The sequence below is a fragment of the Brachionichthys hirsutus genome, chromosome 13 (genome assembly GCF_040956055.1).
Source record: "Brachionichthys hirsutus isolate HB-005 chromosome 13, CSIRO-AGI_Bhir_v1, whole genome shotgun sequence".
NCBI classification, from domain to species: domain Eukaryota; kingdom Metazoa; phylum Chordata; class Actinopteri; order Lophiiformes; family Brachionichthyidae; genus Brachionichthys; species Brachionichthys hirsutus.
In genome coordinates, this window is record NC_090909.1 from 7,129,355 (window position 1) to 7,149,355 (window position 20,001).

At 43.3% G+C, this 20,001-nt stretch overlaps 4 protein-coding genes across 5 annotated transcripts in view; all 4 read right to left on the reverse strand.

Moving 5' to 3' along the window:
• Positions 1 to 3,514: 3,514 nt before the first annotated feature.
• LOC137903286 (coagulation factor XI-like) lies at positions 3,515 to 6,662 on the reverse strand. The gene is made up of 9 exons (XM_068747430.1): positions 6,602 to 6,662; positions 6,356 to 6,512; positions 6,154 to 6,251; positions 5,888 to 6,050; positions 5,645 to 5,763; positions 5,421 to 5,553; positions 4,851 to 4,957; positions 4,047 to 4,206; positions 3,515 to 3,923 (listed from the first exon to the last, which is right to left on the reverse strand). The coding sequence occupies exons 1-9, from the start codon at positions 6,660 to 6,662 to the stop codon at positions 3,821 to 3,823; spliced, it is 1,101 nt and encodes a 366-aa protein (XP_068603531.1). The 3' UTR covers positions 3,515 to 3,820.
• Positions 6,663 to 7,921: 1,259 nt separating this feature from the next.
• Positions 7,922 to 11,670, reverse strand: LOC137903270 (glutathione S-transferase A-like). Its single transcript, XM_068747415.1, has 6 exons — positions 11,440 to 11,670; positions 11,257 to 11,322; positions 10,987 to 11,092; positions 8,784 to 8,902; positions 8,301 to 8,386; positions 7,922 to 8,203 (listed from the first exon to the last, which is right to left on the reverse strand). Exons 1-6 carry the CDS (start codon positions 11,605 to 11,607, stop codon positions 8,071 to 8,073), a joined length of 678 nt encoding a protein of 225 aa, XP_068603516.1. The 5' UTR covers positions 11,608 to 11,670; the 3' UTR covers positions 7,922 to 8,070.
• Positions 11,671 to 15,550: 3,880 nt separating this feature from the next.
• Positions 15,551 to 17,123, reverse strand: LOC137903495 (glutathione S-transferase A-like). Its single transcript, XM_068747644.1, has 6 exons — positions 16,868 to 17,123; positions 16,595 to 16,660; positions 16,374 to 16,482; positions 16,024 to 16,142; positions 15,849 to 15,937; positions 15,551 to 15,732 (listed from the first exon to the last, which is right to left on the reverse strand). The coding sequence occupies exons 1-6, from the start codon at positions 17,033 to 17,035 to the stop codon at positions 15,600 to 15,602; spliced, it is 684 nt and encodes a 227-aa protein (XP_068603745.1). The 5' UTR covers positions 17,036 to 17,123; the 3' UTR covers positions 15,551 to 15,599.
• Positions 17,124 to 17,730: 607 nt separating this feature from the next.
• The window catches only part of fhod3a (formin homology 2 domain containing 3a), a 42,251-nt gene continuing 39,980 nt past the window's right edge, over positions 17,731 to 20,001 (reverse strand). For both annotated transcript variants that reach the window (XR_011105759.1, XM_068747502.1), the window contains exons 26-27: positions 19,770 to 19,934; positions 17,731 to 19,046 (exon numbers count right to left, since the gene is read on the reverse strand). Coding sequence is in view for 1 of the 2 variants with exons in the window: in XM_068747502.1 (XP_068603603.1) it covers positions 18,970 to 19,046; positions 19,770 to 19,934 (242 nt within the window). In the remaining variant the exon portion in view is untranslated. The remainder of the gene's footprint in view (positions 19,047 to 19,769; positions 19,935 to 20,001) is intronic.

The window sequence follows — 20,001 nt, forward strand, 5'->3', positions numbered from 1 at the left end:
GGGTCGACTCTGGTTTTGTTTTCCGAATGAGTTCTATGCAGTGGACATGGAGCCCCCCCCCCCTCCCCCCCATTGTAGCAAACATGATAACTTTGCTACAATGAACAGAAACATAACCTTTGATTCTCTCTACTTTTGTAAGACCCTACAAGCCATATGAGCGGGTGGAGGTTTCAGATAATCAAAAAACAATCATATATAATTGAATAATGAAGGAATGTGAATTTATAGGAGATATGAATGAAGTCATGATCTTGCTTGACAAATAAATACATTATCCATGTCCAACAGAGCCATATTTAAAAAATATGAGTACATTGAGTTTTACCAACTTCTTGCTGTGATTTATTTTGTTCTTAAACATTTATACATTTGACTATGTTTTACAATTTTTAAGAATGTTTGACAAACACCTCTATAAAGACAAAGTGCCTTTACCTTCTTCTTGTTCCTGCGCATTATTTCTGACTGAATAAGCAGAAGAAGTCATGTGGTTGCAACACCAAATTATCTTCTGGCAAAGGAGCCGCTCACAGTGACATGCTAGTCCCTTATCCTCATTACCCCCCTCCCCCCCAGTATCTAAGCTGTCTCCGGCGGTGGCTGATGGGGAACTGTGGTCTAGTGGTTGCCGAGGATAAACACGGCGGGAGCTGGTGATGTTTTGGGGACGCCGCGGCGATGCAAACAGTCCCATCACTTTGCCTTCTAATCGGCACTTCCCTATAATTAATGTCGCCCTCATATCAATCTATGCTTCTTCCTCTCCTCTGCTGTCTCTCTGCCATTCTTTCTCTACAATCTTGCGGTACACCAGCGGATATCTTCTCTCCCTGTTTGTCTGCACCACTGTCTCCTCAACAATGGACAGACAGTACAGAATAGAGCGAGAGGGAGGATAAAGAGGCAGCGAGAGGGGGGGGGACAAAGGAAAAGATCTGAAGGGCTGTGGCTGAATGACTGATTTGGCAAAGCCGTTCAATAACAGGGTGGGAGCAAGGCAGGAGATGAGAAGACGAGAAGAACTGCGAGGGTTAAACGGACACGACGAGAAGCAGTGTGAACCAACGAGAGTCAACCGGCACGTAGAGGGTGCACGAGAAAGCCCCCGCAGGACGATGAACGACAGTTGCAACGAGTTGTTTCTGAAGAACATGAGCCTGACTCCGCAGTGTTTCACCCAAATGGCGCTGTGGGGATGAGAGAGAAGAGAAGAGCCCTGTGTGTGTGTGTGTGTGTGTGTGTGTGTGTGTTTAGTGCGAGAATGCTTTGATTGACTTCAGGATGCAATGTCTGTGGTCTGTGGCCCAAAAGCGTGTGTGTGTGTGTGTGTGTGTGTTCCACGCCGAGTGCATATTGTTTATTCGAGTGAGTGTGCTAGTGTGTGTTTAAGTCTGTCTCACGTGCTTTCCACCCTGTGTGTGTTTGTGCCTCACTGAGTGTTTTTGTTTATGTGGTGTTGTGAGCACACACTTTGTGTGTGTGTGTGTGTGTGTGTGTGTGCAATGTGAGTCTTCTGGGCTGGCGTCAGGACTGAACCGCAGTGGCGGCGTGGCTCTCGTGCGAGGCCGGACGGCGGTTGGACGGACGGTATGGTAGTGGAATGTTTGTGGAGGGTGCACGCACACACACAGGCACTGAGACAACATACAAAAGCACTCAGACGCACACACACACACACAACTGGCTGGCACTATTGTAGCCTCTGAGTGGAGGAGCCAGAGTCACTGCTGCAGCTCCGAGGAAGGACGACCACAGTCACACTGCACTGGGTTTCCCACGAGGGAGGGGGGGCGAGGGAGAGGAGAGAGAAAGGAGAGAAAGGAACGATGGAGAAAGAAGGGAAGTTTGTACAAGTGTGTGTCTGAGTGTGTGTGTGGGTGAAGTGTGTATGGAACAGGCCACTGCCGTGGTTCAAGCTGAATGAGGAATAGAGGAGGGCTCATTAAATGAGGAGGAGGAGAAGGGATCTGAAATAAATAAAGATGTGAGAGAGTTTCTCCTCTGACATGGAAACAAACTCATCCATGTATTCGTGATGAATATTTTGCTGGATTATAGCGTCTCTGCTAGTGGTGGACAGTCACAAAGTGAATTCACTCAAGTTGTTGTTGTTCTCATAGAACTTGACTTTTTTTTACTGCCTTTTTCTCCTTTGTTACGATTCGACAGAAATCACACTTTTCATTCACAAATGCATCAATCCGAGTTTTAGCAACACATTTCACACATTTAGTTATTAAGAACATTGTTTACCCTAATCATGCAAACCGGTTATAAAGTAATACATTTTGTTATTATGGAGCCTATCCCAACAGTCAACGGCCGAGAGGCGAGGAACACTCTGGAGTAAGCCGCCAGAGTGCTTTGTAATTCCAAAACATTGCACAATTTAACAAATATATATTTACCATGTCTATTTCATGGCAGTTGCTCTCATCTTCCATTCTGAGGGCAAGGAGCTGCTGGACTTTGCATTGTCTCCCCATTTTTAAGACATTGTCGCTCGACTTTCTGCTTCTTTGTGTTAGTTGTATAGTGGCTTATCAAGTCTTCTGGCTTTGGACCGTATACGACACATGAAAACGTTACAACCGCCTCTTGTCTTTCTGCCCGCATTTGTACAAATGTGCATTTATATAGCTGCTACTGCAACTGCTGGTGTCTCAGCAGCAGGACAGTAGATATACCAATCTACGCAGAAGAGAGGGGCGCACGAGCCCAAGCAAATTAATACTTGCATCATGATATCTAACATTCTTCTTCACCACATAAACAACATTTTTTGATCGACAAATCAAAAAATACATGCGCAACCTTAATTTAGTGATTCAAGATTACAATGTTGGCAAACGCACCCAGCGCAGCCAAATAAAAACCTAAGAAAAGAACAAAGCAGTCAAGGAACGAAACGCTGTTGAAGTCGCATGATATGTGCTGTCAGTGAAGCTTTGGTTTGTGCTCAGCAATCTGAGAGAGTGGGGGCCAGTTCAGGGACTGATTGCTCTCTCTCTCTCTCTCTATTTGTAGTGTGCTGGACCTGAACGGAGTCTGGGAGTATAAAGAAATGGGACAAGCAGAAAAGCTTCAGTTTGGAATGAGGAGGCTGGAAAGTGTCTCCTTCTTGTCTGTCTGCGTACTGTAAAGGATTCTGGTGAAAATAAGATAAGCGCAAAACATCTACAGAACAGAATTTTAATAAATTCTAACCAATCCTGTCCATTTCTGTCCTGCTGAGATTGTAAGATGTTGCTGCCACCTTTTGGTGTTTCTGCAAAGTTCTGCCCCGCGACTGACTTTGTACCCACGCCCACTGTCTTTGGCCTTTGTAGGTCCTTTTTGTGGGGATGATTCTTTAATAAGGGTTAGAGTTTCTGCAAAGCTCACAGGAGGTTTATGATTAAGTGTCTCTTATATGCTCGGCTTAATCATATATTTTACAGCTGGACAAAGTAAAACAATCCCCCTACTTCGCTGTGATAAGTAATCGTGGTTGGGAGAAGAGAGGCGTTATCAGTAGTATCTACTTCCTGTGGTGGAATGTCTTGGTGTAGAAAAACAGATTGACTCTGATGCCATTGCTCTCTTCATACATAAATACAGCATGCACTCTCTAGAATATATTATTAAAAGTGTGCAAGTGTGAATTCTGAATTTGGAAAAGTGAGAGAAACAAATTATTTTATTACAGATGAATCAAATCTGCAGTTAAAACAACAAACAAGTATTAAATCATCAAACCACCAGGAGGAAAGCGGGACAAAGGGAAAGTAAATGGAATCTCAGGATTCTGTTGTGCAGTAATCACATGTAGAGCTCTCTACACACAGTTTCTCAGAGAGAAGCCAGAGATGACGTTGGCCAGTTTTTTGACTTTAGGAGGAGCAGGTATGATAATGGTGCTCTTCAGGTAACAGCGTCTCCTGCAACACACAAAAAGAACATCTTCGATTTGGTACCTTAATGGAAGCTTATGTTACAAATGTTACATAAGCTTACTCGTACAACTTCTATTACTACAAATGAATTCATAAAGTATGCTGTACCAGAAATCTTTGTTAGAGAAGCCTTCGTTGGCATAGGCGTAGAACTGGCAGGTGGCATCCTGAGTGCAGGTCTTCTGGCAGGCGTCTGCATCATCCAGCAGCACGTAGCTGATGTCTGAACCCCTGAAATCCACTCCTTCTTTAGCCTCTTCAACCCAGGCTGAAGCAGAGAGGATCAGAGTTCAACTAAACTTGCTGCTGGGACTAAACTACAGAAATACAAAGAAACCGGACGAAGAAATAGCGTCTTCATTTATTCTACTTTTTGTAATATTAGATGAAACGGCACAGTGGGTGGCGCTGTGGCCTCACAGCAACAACGTTCCGGGTTGGATTCCTGTCTGAGCGGAGTTTATTTGCTCTCCCCGTGTTTGTGTGGGGCTCCTCTCCGGGTTTCTCCCACCTCCATAAATATGCTATTTAGCTCTGTATGTGTGAGCGTGTGCGTGTGTGAGAGTGATGTTTTATGTGTGGCCCCACGATGCGCTGGCGACAGGTCCTGGGTGTACCCCCCCACCTCTCGCCTGTAGTCAGCTGGGATAGGATCCAGCAACACCCGTGACCCGCAAGGCAGATAAAGTGGCGAGACGATTGAGGTCATCTCTCCACTTTGCTATGCCTTCAACATAGCAATGAGCTGTAACCTGCTGCTGCCAGGATTGTGGTAATGGTGTCATTTTCTATAGCCATAGCTTGCATGACTAAACATTGGTCAATTGAGAGCTGAAATAGATCTGATAGTCACCATAGTAACCAAAAAAACGGGACATTTCAGATTGTTCAGGGTTGCTTAGTAATACATACCGGCATCCAATTGACAGTGGTGTGCTGCTAGCCCAGATGTGACTCCAACCGTAGCCTTCATCACCATTTCATTTGGATTATTCTTCAGTTTGCAACTGAAGCCATTACTGCAAACACACAAATAGGGAATCAAGCCATGAGTAAAAAAACAAAGGTGCTTGGATAACAAATTCAGCGGCAGTTTTACAAACCGCGTTGTGGGCAATCTTTTGCCAGACAAAAAAAAAGTGTATTTGTAGGGAGAACAGAATGCAGCTTGATTTGATTAAACCAAGTAAATAATGTACGTCACAGTTTTCAGGGTAAGATTAATTATCACACCAAAATAAACACATCAACATCTGCACATAAGCATTCCATTCAAAGACCCTTTCAAACACCACATGTCATCCTGCTGTCGGCTACAACTTACTGGGGATGCCCGTCTTAAAAATAATCCTAATTCCAATGCCATTATAGAAATGGTTCATTTCAATAAACGGTTTCATTAAAATGAAGCTACATGTTATTTTACTTAAAAGTGTCACCTTTTTTCATTTTCGATTTCAAAGTCGTGTTTCAGAAAGTTACCTGTTGAAAGAGAAGTAGGTGCATTTTGGATGATTGGAGCACAACGCCTGACAGTGTTGAGGAGAAGAAGTGGGCATCTCCGCGATGCTAATTCCCAGGACGTCAGTGCCTGGAAACAGCTTACCCTGACAGTCTGTACAAAACATGAATGAAAAAATATCAGAAGCTGGATCTGACCTTAATTTGGACTTGACTTTATTTGCTGACTATGACTGTTTGCGTACCTGTGCTAAAACTTTGAGTCATTTGCACTTTGTGAGAAAACCCAGATATAACACCAGCCTTTGCCTCCACAATAGGAGTCCTTGGTATCGTCCAGCTGAACTTAAGGTGACACTTGTATCTGAAACAGAACAAGAAATCAGGAAATTTGCTGCATCTACCATGCCGTCACCTTATTTAAAATGTCATTATTACAGGTAAAGTAATTTTGAACTGCAATGTAACATTGTGTGATTCAGTTTTACCTGATGTTCTCCGGTGCGAAGACATCATTTACAAAAGTAAAGAACTGACAATGTGGGTCCTGATTGCAGACGCTCTGACAATCCTCATAAGTTGCTGTGAACAAAGATCGATAGTCTTCCCCCGGGAAGTCCACATTCTGGTAAACCTGGGACAGGCAAGGTCCTGGTAGAAAGGCAGAGAGTAAAGGAGAGCATGACCATAAATCACGACTTAGATAATGATTTAATAGTGCTTAAAATGTTTGTAGAGCTACGTGGGTCTGGGCTGCAGGGCTTGAGAGAGTAGCCAGAGGTGACGCCCAGAAGAGGAGATCGATTATTGGGCTCGCCAGAATCGGTTTTCTTAAGGTAGCAGTAAAAGTGTCTGCAAAGAGAAGCTTTAAATTAGATTTATGTATTTATAGAGGAAAGCAGTTTATCACAGTTACAGTAAAGCACAAAGAAATAAAGGTATTGCTTGTCTTATACCTGTCGTCTTTGATCCAGTCAGCCCGAATAAAGGTAAAGAAAAGACACCTGTGGTGCTGAGTACAAAGCATCTGACAGTGCTGCGCATCAGGGGAGTAAAGTGTTGCTATGTCTGTCCCTGGGAAATCCACATTCTCTAAAAGCTCCGGGATACATCCTGCAGAAAAACACAAAGGAAACACATGTACAAATACAAATGTGGTCACAGTATACCCAGTAATTACAATTTGGCTGTCCATGTGTTACCTTGACCAAAGGAGAAGCTGGATATGGATAGCAGACCCATCAAAATCAAATATCCACCCATCTTCTTGCTGTTGAGGATATTATGCAGAGGCCAATAAAACCATAAGAGGTGCTTCTGCAAACTGAACAAAGTTGTGTATCTCAACTCCCCTTTATGTACATCTGATCTGTTTGCACAGCTTATTGTTGACAAACTAAATGATTGGCTCCCCGTACCCACTGAGCAAATACCTTAAAGTGCAGTGACCCTGTTTTAAAACTCAGTCAAACTATAAACTGCCAAATGTATTGGCTGTTTCAGAGTCCAGCATAAAGTCAATATGGGATGTCGAAAAACACATTGCACTAATAATTGGAACTGTTATTTTATTTTTGGTCCTGTTTCAGAAAGCACACATCAAACAAGGCAGACTAATTCTGGTTGGACTGTTCTATTTTCACTTGTTTCAGTTCCATAAAACAGGTTCAACATAGTTTAAGTACGGTTACTATGGAAATGTATACTGAGAACATAGCTTCCCTGGCAGTTCCATCCTCAGCATCCTTCTACCGACATAGTCCCCGTCTCTCCTCTGGACATGTCCAAACCACCAAAGTCTGGTCTCTCTGACCTTGTCTCCAAAACGTCTAACCCAGGGCTGGGCAAACTTTCTGTCACGCGGGCCACAATAGGTTTTAAAATTTGACAGATGGGCCGGACCAAGCACAGATGGATGGAGTATTTGTGTGAGCTAATATAAATGACACATGGAAGCTCCCGTCACTTCTACTGCACTGCTAAACTACTTCTCTGCCACTCCAGACGTCCTCATCATGCAGTACCACAGTTCCTCTCTAGGCACCCCGTCATAGGCTTTCTCTAGATCTACAGACACAATGCAGCTCCTTCCGACCCTCCCTGTACTTGTCCATTGCTCGCCACATTGCGTCTGTGTATACTCTTCCTCAGCATAAAGCCACACCGCTGCTAATGCTTAAGGTCAGTATCGTACTTTAATCTGCTTGTACTGAAATCCTTCATGAAAGAGACCCATGGAGTTCATGCCCTGTTTGTTCAGTGTTTTGAATTTAAACCATTGGCTGGTCGAAAAAAGGAACGCTAAGCAAACGGCGGGCTCAAAGAGCAGAAGGACAAAGTTCAGTAAAAGCATCTCTGCTAGCATAGTTTCATCTGCTCTCAAAAATGTTTTTCCATCTACTTAATTAATTCCATATTTGATGCCTACAGACAACTGGTGCCAAAGCCTGCAGGAAAGCGTATCCCATTAAATCCAGGTTTAAAGAACGCTCTGTGGATACTGAACTAAAATCAATGAAACATTCAACGCTGAAAGTGTTTTTATTGCTTTTGTTTAGATCACGAAACCACCAAACTAAATCAAATTAACAGCTCTTATAAATGTTGCAATCACAAGTACAGTGCAATGCAAAGGGGTGGTTAACGGGAAAGCTTCCAGCGAGCCAGGATCTCAGATGTCTTTCAATACGTCTCCTCCTTTAGGGTCTTTCAACCAGCTTGGAGGCCAGGTGGCCTCGATGCTGGGTCTGCTCTTCAGAGCATTATAGTACTTAGCCAGGTTTGGGTATTTCTTCTCACATAACCTAGAGAATGAAGAAATGTCAACCAGTGAACTTCTAGTTACAAATGCATCACTAGATATTCATTTTGTCAGGCATCTTAGTTATTTAGTCTACGTACCCCAGACGGAAGAGATAGCCGATGGTTGGATAAACAATCACATCAGCCAGTGAGAAGGTACATCCTGCCAGGAAATCACCTGGAGCCTTAAATACACAACAAAATAATAGGATACCATATTGTGCTGATGGGCTACCAAGCTGTCATCATCATGTTAGCTAATGAAAAGAGCTCCACGCATTTGCTACTTTCCCTATAACATCTACACTTTACGTTAATGTCGCTCTAAAGAAAATTATCTTGTGTATTTAAGAGTAGAATAGTACATCGATACCTCGACATACAAGCGCTTTGACATACGAGTGCTGACGCTAAATAGCGTTCAGTGATTTTTGCTCTATTTGTGAATCATCTTCAAAACAAGTGATGGGTCCAAGTGGCAAGGATGGCAGTGAGAATAATGCATGATGATGGTAGAAATGAAGCATTAAATATTTGATATACGAGCTCGGTCCAGGTAAGACTGTGTTCCATTCTCTTTACCTCCTTCAGGTATCTTTCCCAGAGCTTGACTTCAGCAGTCAGAGCTTCTTTGTTTCTCTTCAGAGCGCTGTCATGTCTCTCCCCCTCTGGAACTTTCCATTTGTAGTAGATCACATCCCCTGAAAATGTTAAATTAGAGTTTCAGTTGTGAGAGAAATCGTCTTAAATTGCACAGCATTGACTTTCGAAATGTGCTGAAAAATTTATTTCATTTCGCTGATGGTTGATGCCAGCCAGGAAACCTTTATGCAACAACTGTTAACATAAAACTGTAGAAAATATTGTGTACAAACAATACATCGTTATATTATTATTTTGTGTTTGCACCTTTCCTCAAACGCTGAAGCCTCTCATCTCGAGCTGAGCTTTGTTGTGAACTTGTGAACTCTCGTGGGATTAACATGGCATGGCCTGATTATGTGAATGCGCAGCTCGCTGTTAAGTGGAGCTTGTTTTGAACAACTGGGGTCTCTTGTGTACGATGTGCAGTTCCCTCTGAGGATCTCAGGTGTCAGGGGTGTGACAGTAGAAGTGGAGGGTTGCCAAGAGCATTTTATTCAACAGCCCAAAAGACAGAACTAAATGCAACCACAAAGTCATGATATGGTCGCTGGAAGTAAGAAAACATGTCCATTTAACCATAACACAAAATGTTGTTGCTGCTGCTGCTGCTGCTTCAATATATAATCCATTAAATTACTGAATATCTAGTCGCCATGTGGGTCAATGATCTTTCACTTTCAGGGCAAAAGAATAATCTCCTTAATTTATGCTGTCCTTGCGCTGATTGGTCGCCTTATTGTAAGCAAACTAGCGTGGAAGCAAGCGAAGCGTGATACAAACAGCGCTCGTCATCATGTCTAAGAGAATTTATCCGTCAGGTGCCAAAAAGCAGAAGAAGAAAAACAAAAGATGCAAGGTAAATATTTAATGTTGTTTCGTGGGACTCTGCTGTGACGAGGTTGATAGATGGTTATCTGTGCGCATGCTCGGTTGTGAGTTTGGCAACCGAGACCGAGTTGGTTTTCCTGTTAACCGGACAGCTCTAGTGTAACTTAACTGAGTAAATGTAAAGTAATGTAACTAACTGAATCATAAACTAAGAGCTGCATCAACCGACTGCATGGGCTGTGCAGTGCCACGTCCTCCAGTGCAATCCTAATTTGTGAGCGCCAACTCCATACCGGTGTAACCGGTAGCGTTTTCTTTGTTTGTGTTTGATTGGAGGTGGTGCGTGAGCGAGCACCTGCGGGGGGGGGGGGGGGGGGTTATACTTCCTCTCTCTCTCTCTCTCTCCGGCTGGAATGAGCGTCGGCTGGTGTGGCGTCCTTGTGGTGTGTCCCGGTTTTTATGCTGGAGTGTTGGGCCTGGGATGGCGTGTGGGAAACGCCCTTCCGGGTCGCCGCTGCTGACGGATAGCTTTGTGTACCGGCTACAGCTAACCTGCAGGTCGGCCTGCCAGCGTCAACCCATTGCCTTGCTTCTTAGGCTTAGTTCAATTTTTTTTTTAGCCTTTTTAGCCAAGCTTGCCTCTAAAGTTGATTTCTTTGCTAGTCTATTAGCTGACATCCCTAGCTTTTTTTTGTGTTTAACTTGGACAATACAAATGTATGCAATGTTTTAAAAGGTATTTTTATTGGAAAAATATTTTAATTATTAAAATAGAGTTTACGGTAGTTAAATTGTTTATTTCACACCTTGTATTCACTGTGAGCTGACCTGTGCATGGGTTGTGTCTGGGAAACCCTCTAGAGAAATACACTTGGAAATGAAGTAAATATATCTTTAGGTGAAAGTCCTAAGGTGTCGGTATTATATCTTTTTTCTAGATCTGCCACTCGCAGTTCGCCGGTACTCGCTACACAGGCTACCGGGATAGCTGTCGACGCAAAATGAGTGCCGTGAGACGAGCACCAGCAAATGAAATATGTAGAAATAACAAGAAAACATAACTCATGCTAAAACGAAACAAAAAAAAAAAGAGTCTGCCCATTGCACTTCAACCAGAGGGTCACCGGTTCAAGTCCTAGCCCAGACAAAAATGCAGAGTGTGGACTGGTGGCTGCAGAGGTGCCCTTGAGCAAGGGCCCCTTATTTTGCTTAGGGCCCCCAAATAACCTGGTCCTGCCCTGAATTGAATTGAACATGCAGAATGTATGTGCAGTGAAATCCTTCAGCTTTTTGTGTGCGAGGGCTGACGTACCACTCTTCTGGCTGAGATTGTTGCACTCCATTATGCGCTGTAACATCAGCGCATGCGCCTTAGGGTTATCTGTGCACAGTTTGGTTCCCTGGGACTTGAACTCGCTCTGTAGTTGGAGACAGTAGACAGTAATCAGCTGATAGGAAAGAATGAATGCAGCTCTTGTTCATCTTCCTCCACAACAAAGGGTGTCTGTTCAGCGGAGGTCAAAGATCTGTTAATTACTACCTCATCGGCAGAATAAAATGTCAACTAGGGTCAACTTTTTACCTCCAGGTAGAAGCAGGCAGCCATGGACTCGTTCAGGATTTTATCACCATGTTTGAAAGCGGGCAGCTTTAAGACACAGGACGAAAACTTTGATGAGCATAATGAATACACTTCACATTTATTTTTTTGCAGCCAAAATCACAAGTTTGATTGTTACGTGAATGTGCGAGAGCGATAACGCACCTGTCCTCTGCAATTCAGAGCCATGACTTCTCCCGACTTGTGCTCGAGCTTTTCAAAAGAGAGCTCCTTCTGGTGGTAGCCCTGCAGCTTTTTCTCCTCCAAGGCGATCATCACCCTCCAGCAGGGTGGGGAGCCAGAGCCCCACAGAAGAGTCATATCCTTCGCCATGATTTAACAGAGTACGGTTACACCCGACAGCGTCAAAAGGAAGCCACGAACCCACTGTGGACGAGAACCTTTATTTGATAACGAGCTCCGGCTTCGTGTAACTTGATTGGCTGAATTTAGCCCCGTGACATTTTCTTTGGCTTCGTGTAACCTGATTGGCTGAATTTAGCCCCGTGATATTTTCTTTGGCTTCGTGTAACCTGATTGGCTGAATTTAGCCGCGTGACATTTTGTTTGCAAGCATCCAAGATTTGTGACTCAAGGCAATTGAGATGGTTCCACACCAATGTGGGTGCGATAGTTTAACAAGGAAGTGGCCATTTGATAAATTTACACTTAATTACTATAGTCAAGACCAATCCTTGCCGAACTGACAAGCCTCTGAAATGCAAAATGAGTGGTCTGTTTTTAAATCACTCAAGTGTATTTGCTATTTCTGTATTGTTGCGCATTTGACTGTTGTGTACGCGGAAGACGGACGTATCTTGCTTTGAGTCAATATTCTTTGGTTGGTTCCAGATGAAATATGAGCTGAGGAAACTTTTATCCACAAGGGCTGATAATTCGTCATGTTACCTGAGCAACTGAAATCTCACCGTGACTCAGCGACATTACAAGTGACGAGTCATATCCTCCTGAGACCCAGCCAGAGGACATGCTAACTGGCTGGATCCCAGGAGGATATTCTAAACCGAAAATATTAGTGCAGCCGAGATGCTGAAAAGGCTTTTGACTAGGTGGGCTGAGAATATCTGCATAGGGTTCTTGCAAGATTTGGCTTTAAAGATCACTTTTTTGAATGTCTTAAAGATTTATATCTCTCTCCAACAGCCCCTGGCTCAGGCAATTAGGGAAGCATTTGAGATAAAAGGGATTATGATCAGAGGAGAAGAACATAATATCTGTATTTGCAGATGATGTCCTGCTTTTAAACCCTGATTTAAGCATCCCTAAATTGATATCTCTGCTAAAAACATTTAATTCATAATCTGGATTGAATTTAGATATTCAAAAAACTCAATCCCTGGCATTTAAATATATACAAATCCAAGTATAAAAAGGAAATACAATTTTATTTGGGATTCCCCCGCAATAAAATATTTAGGAATAAACCTAACGAAAGATATGTCAAAACGTTTTGAAAGTAATTATGACCTTATCAATAAAGAAATAAGATCTGTCATTTGATGTTGCCTTCACTAGATATGAGTAACAGAATAGAATTAATTAAAATGGTTGTATTGAAAGAGATTCGCTCTCTCTTCCAGTCCAGTTGTTCCATTATTTTCCACGTCATTTCATCTTTTCCTTAACCGTCTTTCTTTTCATTTTGTAAGGGTGTTATAATATAACAAGGGAGTGGCCATCTAACAAAAGTAAATTATTAAAGACCAACCGTTGCAGAACTGACAAAACCTGTCAAACGTGTACATCTACACATATATTTAAAATTAAGATCAAATTGGGTGGTGTACATTTAAATCACTCATGTGTATTTATTTCTACCCTTGAGTCAATATTCTTTTGCTGGTCCCAGATGAAATATGAGGTGAGGAAACTGTGATCCAAATGCATTATGCATGCACTGACATGAACAAGGGCTGACAAGTCTTCTTGTTACACGTGTTACCTGATCAACTGAAAGGTCACCGTGACTTAGCATTTTTTCATTCGTCCCTGCATGCAAAGGCTACCGTATCTAATAATCCAATCTCCATTGCCACAGTGAAGTCGCCTCCCGTGTTTTGTCTGCAGAGCTTGAAAAGGCAACTGCGTGACAGAAAGGAAGCTGCCGAAGTTGTTTGTTTCCTGTAGTAAAACAAACTGATGGCAGAAAACGGTGGTAAATAGAATTTTGGGGATTTTTTCTGGACAAGCCATTCGCATGTAGGGTTGATGCTCATTAATGTCTTTGCACACATGCCAGCCATGCAAAACAAGACTACGCCCAATGAGCCATCCCCTTTGCTCTTATTGAGCTATTTTCTGTGAAAATTAAAGTTCATTTTGAAATGGCACTGTTATCGCATAACAATCAAAGATAGCAGGAAAAGGTGTAAATGTTAAACAGTGCAGGGAATGTAGCCCTGCAGGTTTTTCCTCCTCCAAGGCGATCACCCTCCAGCAGGGTGGGGAGCCAGAGCCCCTACCTAACTGGCAGCATTAGAACAGGCGTGCTTTGTAACAGGCTCCAACCCTTTGCAAACATTGGTGGAATTTAGTCCCATCCCATTCAAAAAGAGGACAATGTCTGCTCATAAAATTTTAACTGCATGTTCGTGGAGTAACTGGAAACAGAATTTATTTTGTGCCCTAATTGTACAATGGCGTGCAACACATGGACGATATGCATCTGTTTAACTCTGTTATCTTGCCTCATTTCCCTGCATGGATTGACTGTTTTCGCTTACAATTTCCTGAACGTTGACATCTGAAGCCACCCACACGGTGACTCGGCCGTTCTCACTCACCCCTGCACACAGAAACCGGTTCTGCCATAAAAAAAAAAAAAGGAATATAAAAGACGCCACCCAACAATGCTAGAGTTACGTAACGTCTGTGAAATACAGTGTATTGTGTGCTATTCTGCAGACGTACAAAAGACCTTGTGAAATTTGCAATCGTCACATGAGAAACGTGGTGTTTGCTGAAAAGCTCCCGGATGAGACGCCAGACTGAAAGACAGACAACCATTCACGCACACACTCACACCTACGGGCAATTTGGGCTCAGACAATTCACCTAAACTGCATCATCTTGGAGGTGGAAGCAAGCCGGAGAACATACAAACACCGCACAGAAAGGAATCAAAGCCAGAACCTTCTCACTGTGAGGCAACAGCACCGCCCACGGCACCACCGTGCTGCCCGCCGCACGCCAGAGTGGTGATCCCTGTGATGGCCCTGACCTTTACCTCATTAGCTCTGCCGTCCTCTGAAGCCTCAGCATGGGCCATGCAGCGGACACTACACACATTGTGTACTTTTTTAAAGTTCTAGTTAGCCCAGAGTGCCTCGCAGGGCATAAGGGGCCTATTGTTTTTGCAACACAGTGGATGACGACGAGTTTACTTTTGTCCTGCAGCTCCTTCCCGGTGTGGCAGACCGGCATTAAATACATCTAACAGAAATATAGGAAATAGAAATGAGTTCATCTGTCTGTTCACTCCATTCTAAAACTCCAGATCCTTTTCAGGAAGGGAATTGAAATCTACCTGCCTCCCACCAGCAGAGGGCGACATAACCAACGCTCTGAGGACCAAGAAACTCACACTTACAGTCACATGTGATAAGTTTGCTCTCGTAACACACACACACACACACACACACACACACACACACACACACACACACACACACACACACACACACACACACACACACACACACACACACACACACACACACACACACACACACACACACACACACACACACACACACACACACACACACACACACACACACACACACACACACACACACACACACACACACACACACACACACACACACACACACACACACACACACACACACACACACACACACACACACACACACACACACACACACACACACACACACACACACACACACACACACACACACACACACACACACACACACACACACACACACACACACACACACACACACACACACACACACACACACACACACACACACACACACACGCACGCACGCACGCACGCACGCACACGCACACGCACGCACGCACACACGCACACGCGCACGCACGCACACACGCACACACGCACACACGCACACACGCAGCAGTGCACGCACACACGCACGGACGTCCCATCCTGAAAGAGCCGCTCTACCTGTGTAACATCACTGTGCTACAAGTAGCGCCGCATGCTACCAGTAGTGGCATGCAAAGCACAGAGAGAAGACTCAGGAGCCATGGGGGGGGGGGGTCATGTTCTTAAAGACGCTTTATTCAACGTGACTGAGACCGCGCGAGACTCAGATGTCTTTGAGTGCGTCCTGTCCCTTGGGGTTCTCCAGCCAATGAGGAGGCCAGGACGCTTTGATGCTGGGCCGCTCCTTCAGCAAAGCGTGATATGTTCCCAGGTTGGGGTAACGCTCGGCAGACAACCTACGGAAAAACGAGAAGGAAACATCAGAACTGCAAAAGGAACGACAAGCATCTACACATCAGTCTTTTCCACAGTGCAACTTTAAGATAAAATGACAAAGCCTCATCCTACTGACCCAAATCTGAAAAGAGTTGCGACCGTCGGAAAAACAATCACATCTGCCAATGAAAAGGCCGGTCCTGCCAGGTGAGCGTCCGCCCCAAGCTAAAAGACATGGGCGGGAAAATACTGAAGATTTGGGAAGATTTGACATGGTTTGCATCTGCGTGTATTTATCGCGAGTAAGCTACCGTCTCGAGGTAATTCTCCCAGAGCTTCAATTCAGCAGCCAGAGTCTCCCCGTTTCTCTTCAGAGCCGAGTCGTGCCTCTCCCCTTCAGGGACAGCCCAGTTATAGTAGATAAACGCATCTGGAATGAGAGAATAAACACGTGCAACTACACAACGCATATTTTGTAGTAGTTGGAAAGGGTGTAATGATGCATTTCCTTCGGATGCGTGTTGCATTTTTGAACATCAGTACTGCAAAATTCTAGAACTTTAATGATAAACCCGTGTTTATCATGTGAAGTGTAGCGTTTTACCCAAGTATGTAGAATCCAATAATCTAATTATCCGGAAATGAGTCCGTCTTGTCTTACTGAGTTTGTCGTACAAGTTCATCCCCTCGAACATGCGTTGGTACATTCTCGCTTTTTCTGCAGGCTCATCTGGAATCAGCTGTTTGCTTCCCTGGACCTTAAATTGACTCTTTTATTAGGAGAGAAAAGACACGTCATGCTTCATGTCAACCTGAACTGCGTTCACAGTGCGGTTAAAAGTGAGTTTTTGTTTTATAAAGTTAGCTGCGTCACCGACTGACCTCCAGGTACAAGCAGGCGGCGTAGGACTCATTCACTCTGACGTCTCCATGTTTGAAAGCCGGAAGCTTAAAGATTAATCACATCATAAATGATACGACAGTTCAAAGGTTAACATTTCCGTCTGAAATTCAAAATTCAAATAATTCAACCAATTTTGCTGAATTACAGACACATAACTCAAAATCCAGCTCGAATTAAGACGTCGAAGTGACACTTTAGAGTTCGCAATGGGTCATTAAATAAAACGTATTTATTTCTTTATATGCGGCTACCTGTCCTCTTGGATTGATAGCCAACACTTCTTCGGACTTGTGCTCCTTGTTGTCAAAGGAAAGCAGCTTTTTGTTGCAGCCCTGCAGGCCTTTCTCCTCCAGAGCGATCATCACCCTCCAGCAGGGACAAGAGCCGGAGCCCCAGAGCAGAGTCATGTCTTCGGCCATGATGTCGCAGGCAGTGCCGAAGGACCGTTGTTTATATAAGCGGTAAACGAAACGAGGCCCGCGGCGCCCACACACACACACACACACAGCCAGCTCGCCACAAGGCTCTCATGCTACAATCAGAGCGCCCCCTGCCGGTGAGGAGGCGGTACTACATCCAAGGGACTTCTCACTTTTTTACATTTCACTTTGGTGCAACTCTGAGAGATCCTGTCTTTCTACTTTTCTTTTTGCGTATCTTTAAGTGAGATTAGTGATCAACCCCATTAAACCCTGATTGAAAACCTGCGGCGTTGGTTTTGGTGACGGTGTGACCACAACGTGAACATCCTCCACAGATTGAGCGGCAACTACAAATCGCTGTGGTTTAGGAGCGGGTCTCCATTCCACAGGATGCCATCACCTGGAGGCACGTCCTGCAGGAAATCTGAAACATATTTACGTTGCCTTTACCATGCTATTAATCGTGTCAAAGTTAGTTTCACAGGAACATACATTTTATTTAATTTTTTTATAAACAGGGAAGACAAGGCATAGTAGGTATCGCTATTACCCACAGTAAGTCTATTCTGGGTTCAAATCCAAATTCTGTGTGGAGTTTCCATGTTAAATGCGCTGCTGAAACTGGGGAGGATGGTCACTCACACAGCAAATCACGACGAGCAAAAAAACAAAGAATCAACAGGACGTTCGAGTTTGATTGACGATGTTTCACCTCTCATCCATTTTTTTTTTATTGCAGAGTGTGTAAACACAGCATTTCAAGTGACCATGGCTTCATACATTACATGGAGTTTATGCAGTGGCATCTCCCAGTTCAAGCTGTACTGGGAGAGGAGCAGGAAGATCAACCGTACAATGTCACCTCAGAGTTCAAAGCAAATATCCAAATGCTATTCTCCTTGCTCAGACCTTTATAAACATATCAGATATGTTTGCTTCATTTCCTTTATCTTTTATTAAAATTCAGTGAAATGCCTCTTTGTGTCCTTTATCTCAGAGTATATTACACGTTTCTACAGAAATTACAAAATAATACAACACGTGAACCGCACCAAACCATGCATACTGTAGTATTACAGTATTTAGTACCTGGCAGCTGAAAAGGGCATTTACACATTTTATGCAGAGTTGTTTCTATTTCCTTTGAAATAGATTATTAAATAAAAATAAAATAGATGTCTTGATCATTTTTGTCTTTTTACATTTTACAAAATGTTTCTCTGAGATGAAAACGCTTTCCTGTTCCGTGCCATTCCTTCATTTCATCACGAGAAATATTAACGTTGAGTAAGGTGCAAGATGTAAGAGTTTTGCATGTAAATACTGAATGAACAATTCCACAAAAGTGAAGAAAGACAAAACAATCCACTGTAATCGACACACGTACTCGATGCAGCCACGCCTGAGGATGGGACTCTCGTGAATGTCTGAGAAGGTGAATAAAGAAGGGAGAGATGGTGCGATAGTAAAATGTCTCTTTGAAAAGAAAGGCACAAAGACTGAAAACCTTTCACAGTCCTACAATACTAAAACTGGTAATAAGAACTAGTCAAACACGTAGCTGCAGAAGCAAACATTCATTTTTAGGGAGCCTCTTTACATTGAGTCTATCCAAAAGATCAATCGTTACAACTGATTTTCACATCTTAAATAAATAAAATATATATATTTTTTCATTTGCAGAACCTCAAAAAGCAAATATAAACTATTTGGACAAATGCGACACATTAGTATTATTATAGTATTATTGCTTTCTTTGACAGGCGTCCTGGATTTGATACATTCTCTTTTTCAATTTCAGTTTTTTGTTGCGTCACATTAAAAGAAAAACAACAACCTATCATTGTGTCATCATTCAGAAACAGGCAACAGGTTTTTGACAGGTGGAATAGACCTCTGTAATGTGTGTTGAAGGCAAGGGACCAACAGATTCATGCATCTGGAGAATCGGTTAGTCCCAAAGCCAGAGCTTCTTCTGGGGTCAGACCGCTCTTCAGAGTCCGCCTCACTGCAAGAAGAGAAGGGAAGAAAGTACAGTTAACTTCTTATCCAGGACACAATTGGACATCACGCATCGCCTTTTCTTACGATGCTGGCATCTTCAAAATGCTATTGCCAATTCTATTTTCTCCAAACACTTTATAGTTATGTTCATGTTTCACCTTTTCAGTTTCAGGTGCTTTCAGTGCCTCTTTTCCTTTTAAGTGCTCTGAGCTTTTACTGTCCTTTAATTTTATGTACTGCACTTTTTTGGAGACTTGAGATTGACAGTAAAAAAAAAAAAAACATTAGCTGGCTCTATGAGTAAATCTCCAAACATTTCAGGTACTACATTTCCCATAATCCAACTGCTTGTATGTTTCATTGGGCTTCCCTGCCTACCTGTAATTAATTCCAGCCTCTTCTGCTGTTTACTTTAAAGATGCAAAGCCCAGTTCAGGATAGGCCTGATGACATCACAATCTTCTCCAGTTAATGGGAAGAATATTGCAAGTACTCAATTCACTGAGTCAGGATGTGTCAATTAAAAATAATTCCCAAAACCTTGAGACTGTGTGCAGGAGTACCTTTAACAAGATTACTGTCCGCAGCCTGTAAAACAATTATGGTTTCAAACTAAGACATGCATACTGACAATTTTGAAATTTTCCAGTGTGAACAAACAATGTAAACAAAGACATGGTAGGATTCTGCTTGATAAGGAAGGCGCAGCTGATTATTCAGGTCGTACACGACTTGCGGTTGGCCCTGGACCTCCTCCTTTCTCGGGGCTGGGCTCTCGTTCCTGGACCCTGAGTGGCCGACCTCACTATACGCTCCATGATCTCGTCTGCAGCGTCATCTCCACAGATTTGCGCGTCCTCCGCGGCTGGCGTCCATGCCTGCATGCTGCGACCTGAATAAATATGCATGAAAAAAAAAAATGTAAGTGTCGTTTATATTACTGCTGGCTTTTCTGAGTG

Bases quoted from the DNA above. Each gene is read 5' to 3' on its own strand.
- LOC137903286 (XM_068747430.1), bottom strand. From the start codon at position 6,662: ATGGGTGGATATTTGATTTTGATGGGTCTGCTATCCATATCCAGCTTC. The intron at 5,764-5,887 runs GTAAAACTGAAT...GTTCTGTTTCAG, and splicing joins TTCGCACCGGAGAACATCAG to ATACAAGTGTCACCTTAAGT. The intron at 3,924-4,046 runs GTACAGCATACT...TGTGTGTTGCAG, and splicing joins TTCTCTAACAAAGATTTCTG to GAGACGCTGTTACCTGAAGA.
- LOC137903270 (XM_068747415.1), bottom strand. From the start codon at position 11,607: ATGGCGAAGGATATGACTCTTCTGTGGGGCTCTGGCTCCCCACCCTGC. The intron at 11,323-11,439 runs GTGCGTTATCGC...TGTGTCTTAAAG, and splicing joins CTCTGAATTGCAGAGGACAG to CTGCCCGCTTTCAAACATGG. The intron at 8,204-8,300 runs GTACGTAGACTA...TTCATTCTCTAG, and splicing joins GGCTATCTCTTCCGTCTGGG to GTTATGTGAGAAGAAATACC.
- LOC137903495 (XM_068747644.1), bottom strand. From the start codon at position 17,035: ATGGCCGAAGACATGACTCTGCTCTGGGGCTCCGGCTCTTGTCCCTGC. The intron at 15,938-16,023 runs GTAGCTTACTCG...CATGTCTTTTAG, and splicing joins GGGAGAATTACCTCGAGACG to CTTGGGGCGGACGCTCACCT. The intron at 15,733-15,848 runs GTCAGTAGGATG...GTTTTTCCGTAG, and splicing joins GCAACTCTTTTCAGATTTGG to GTTGTCTGCCGAGCGTTACC.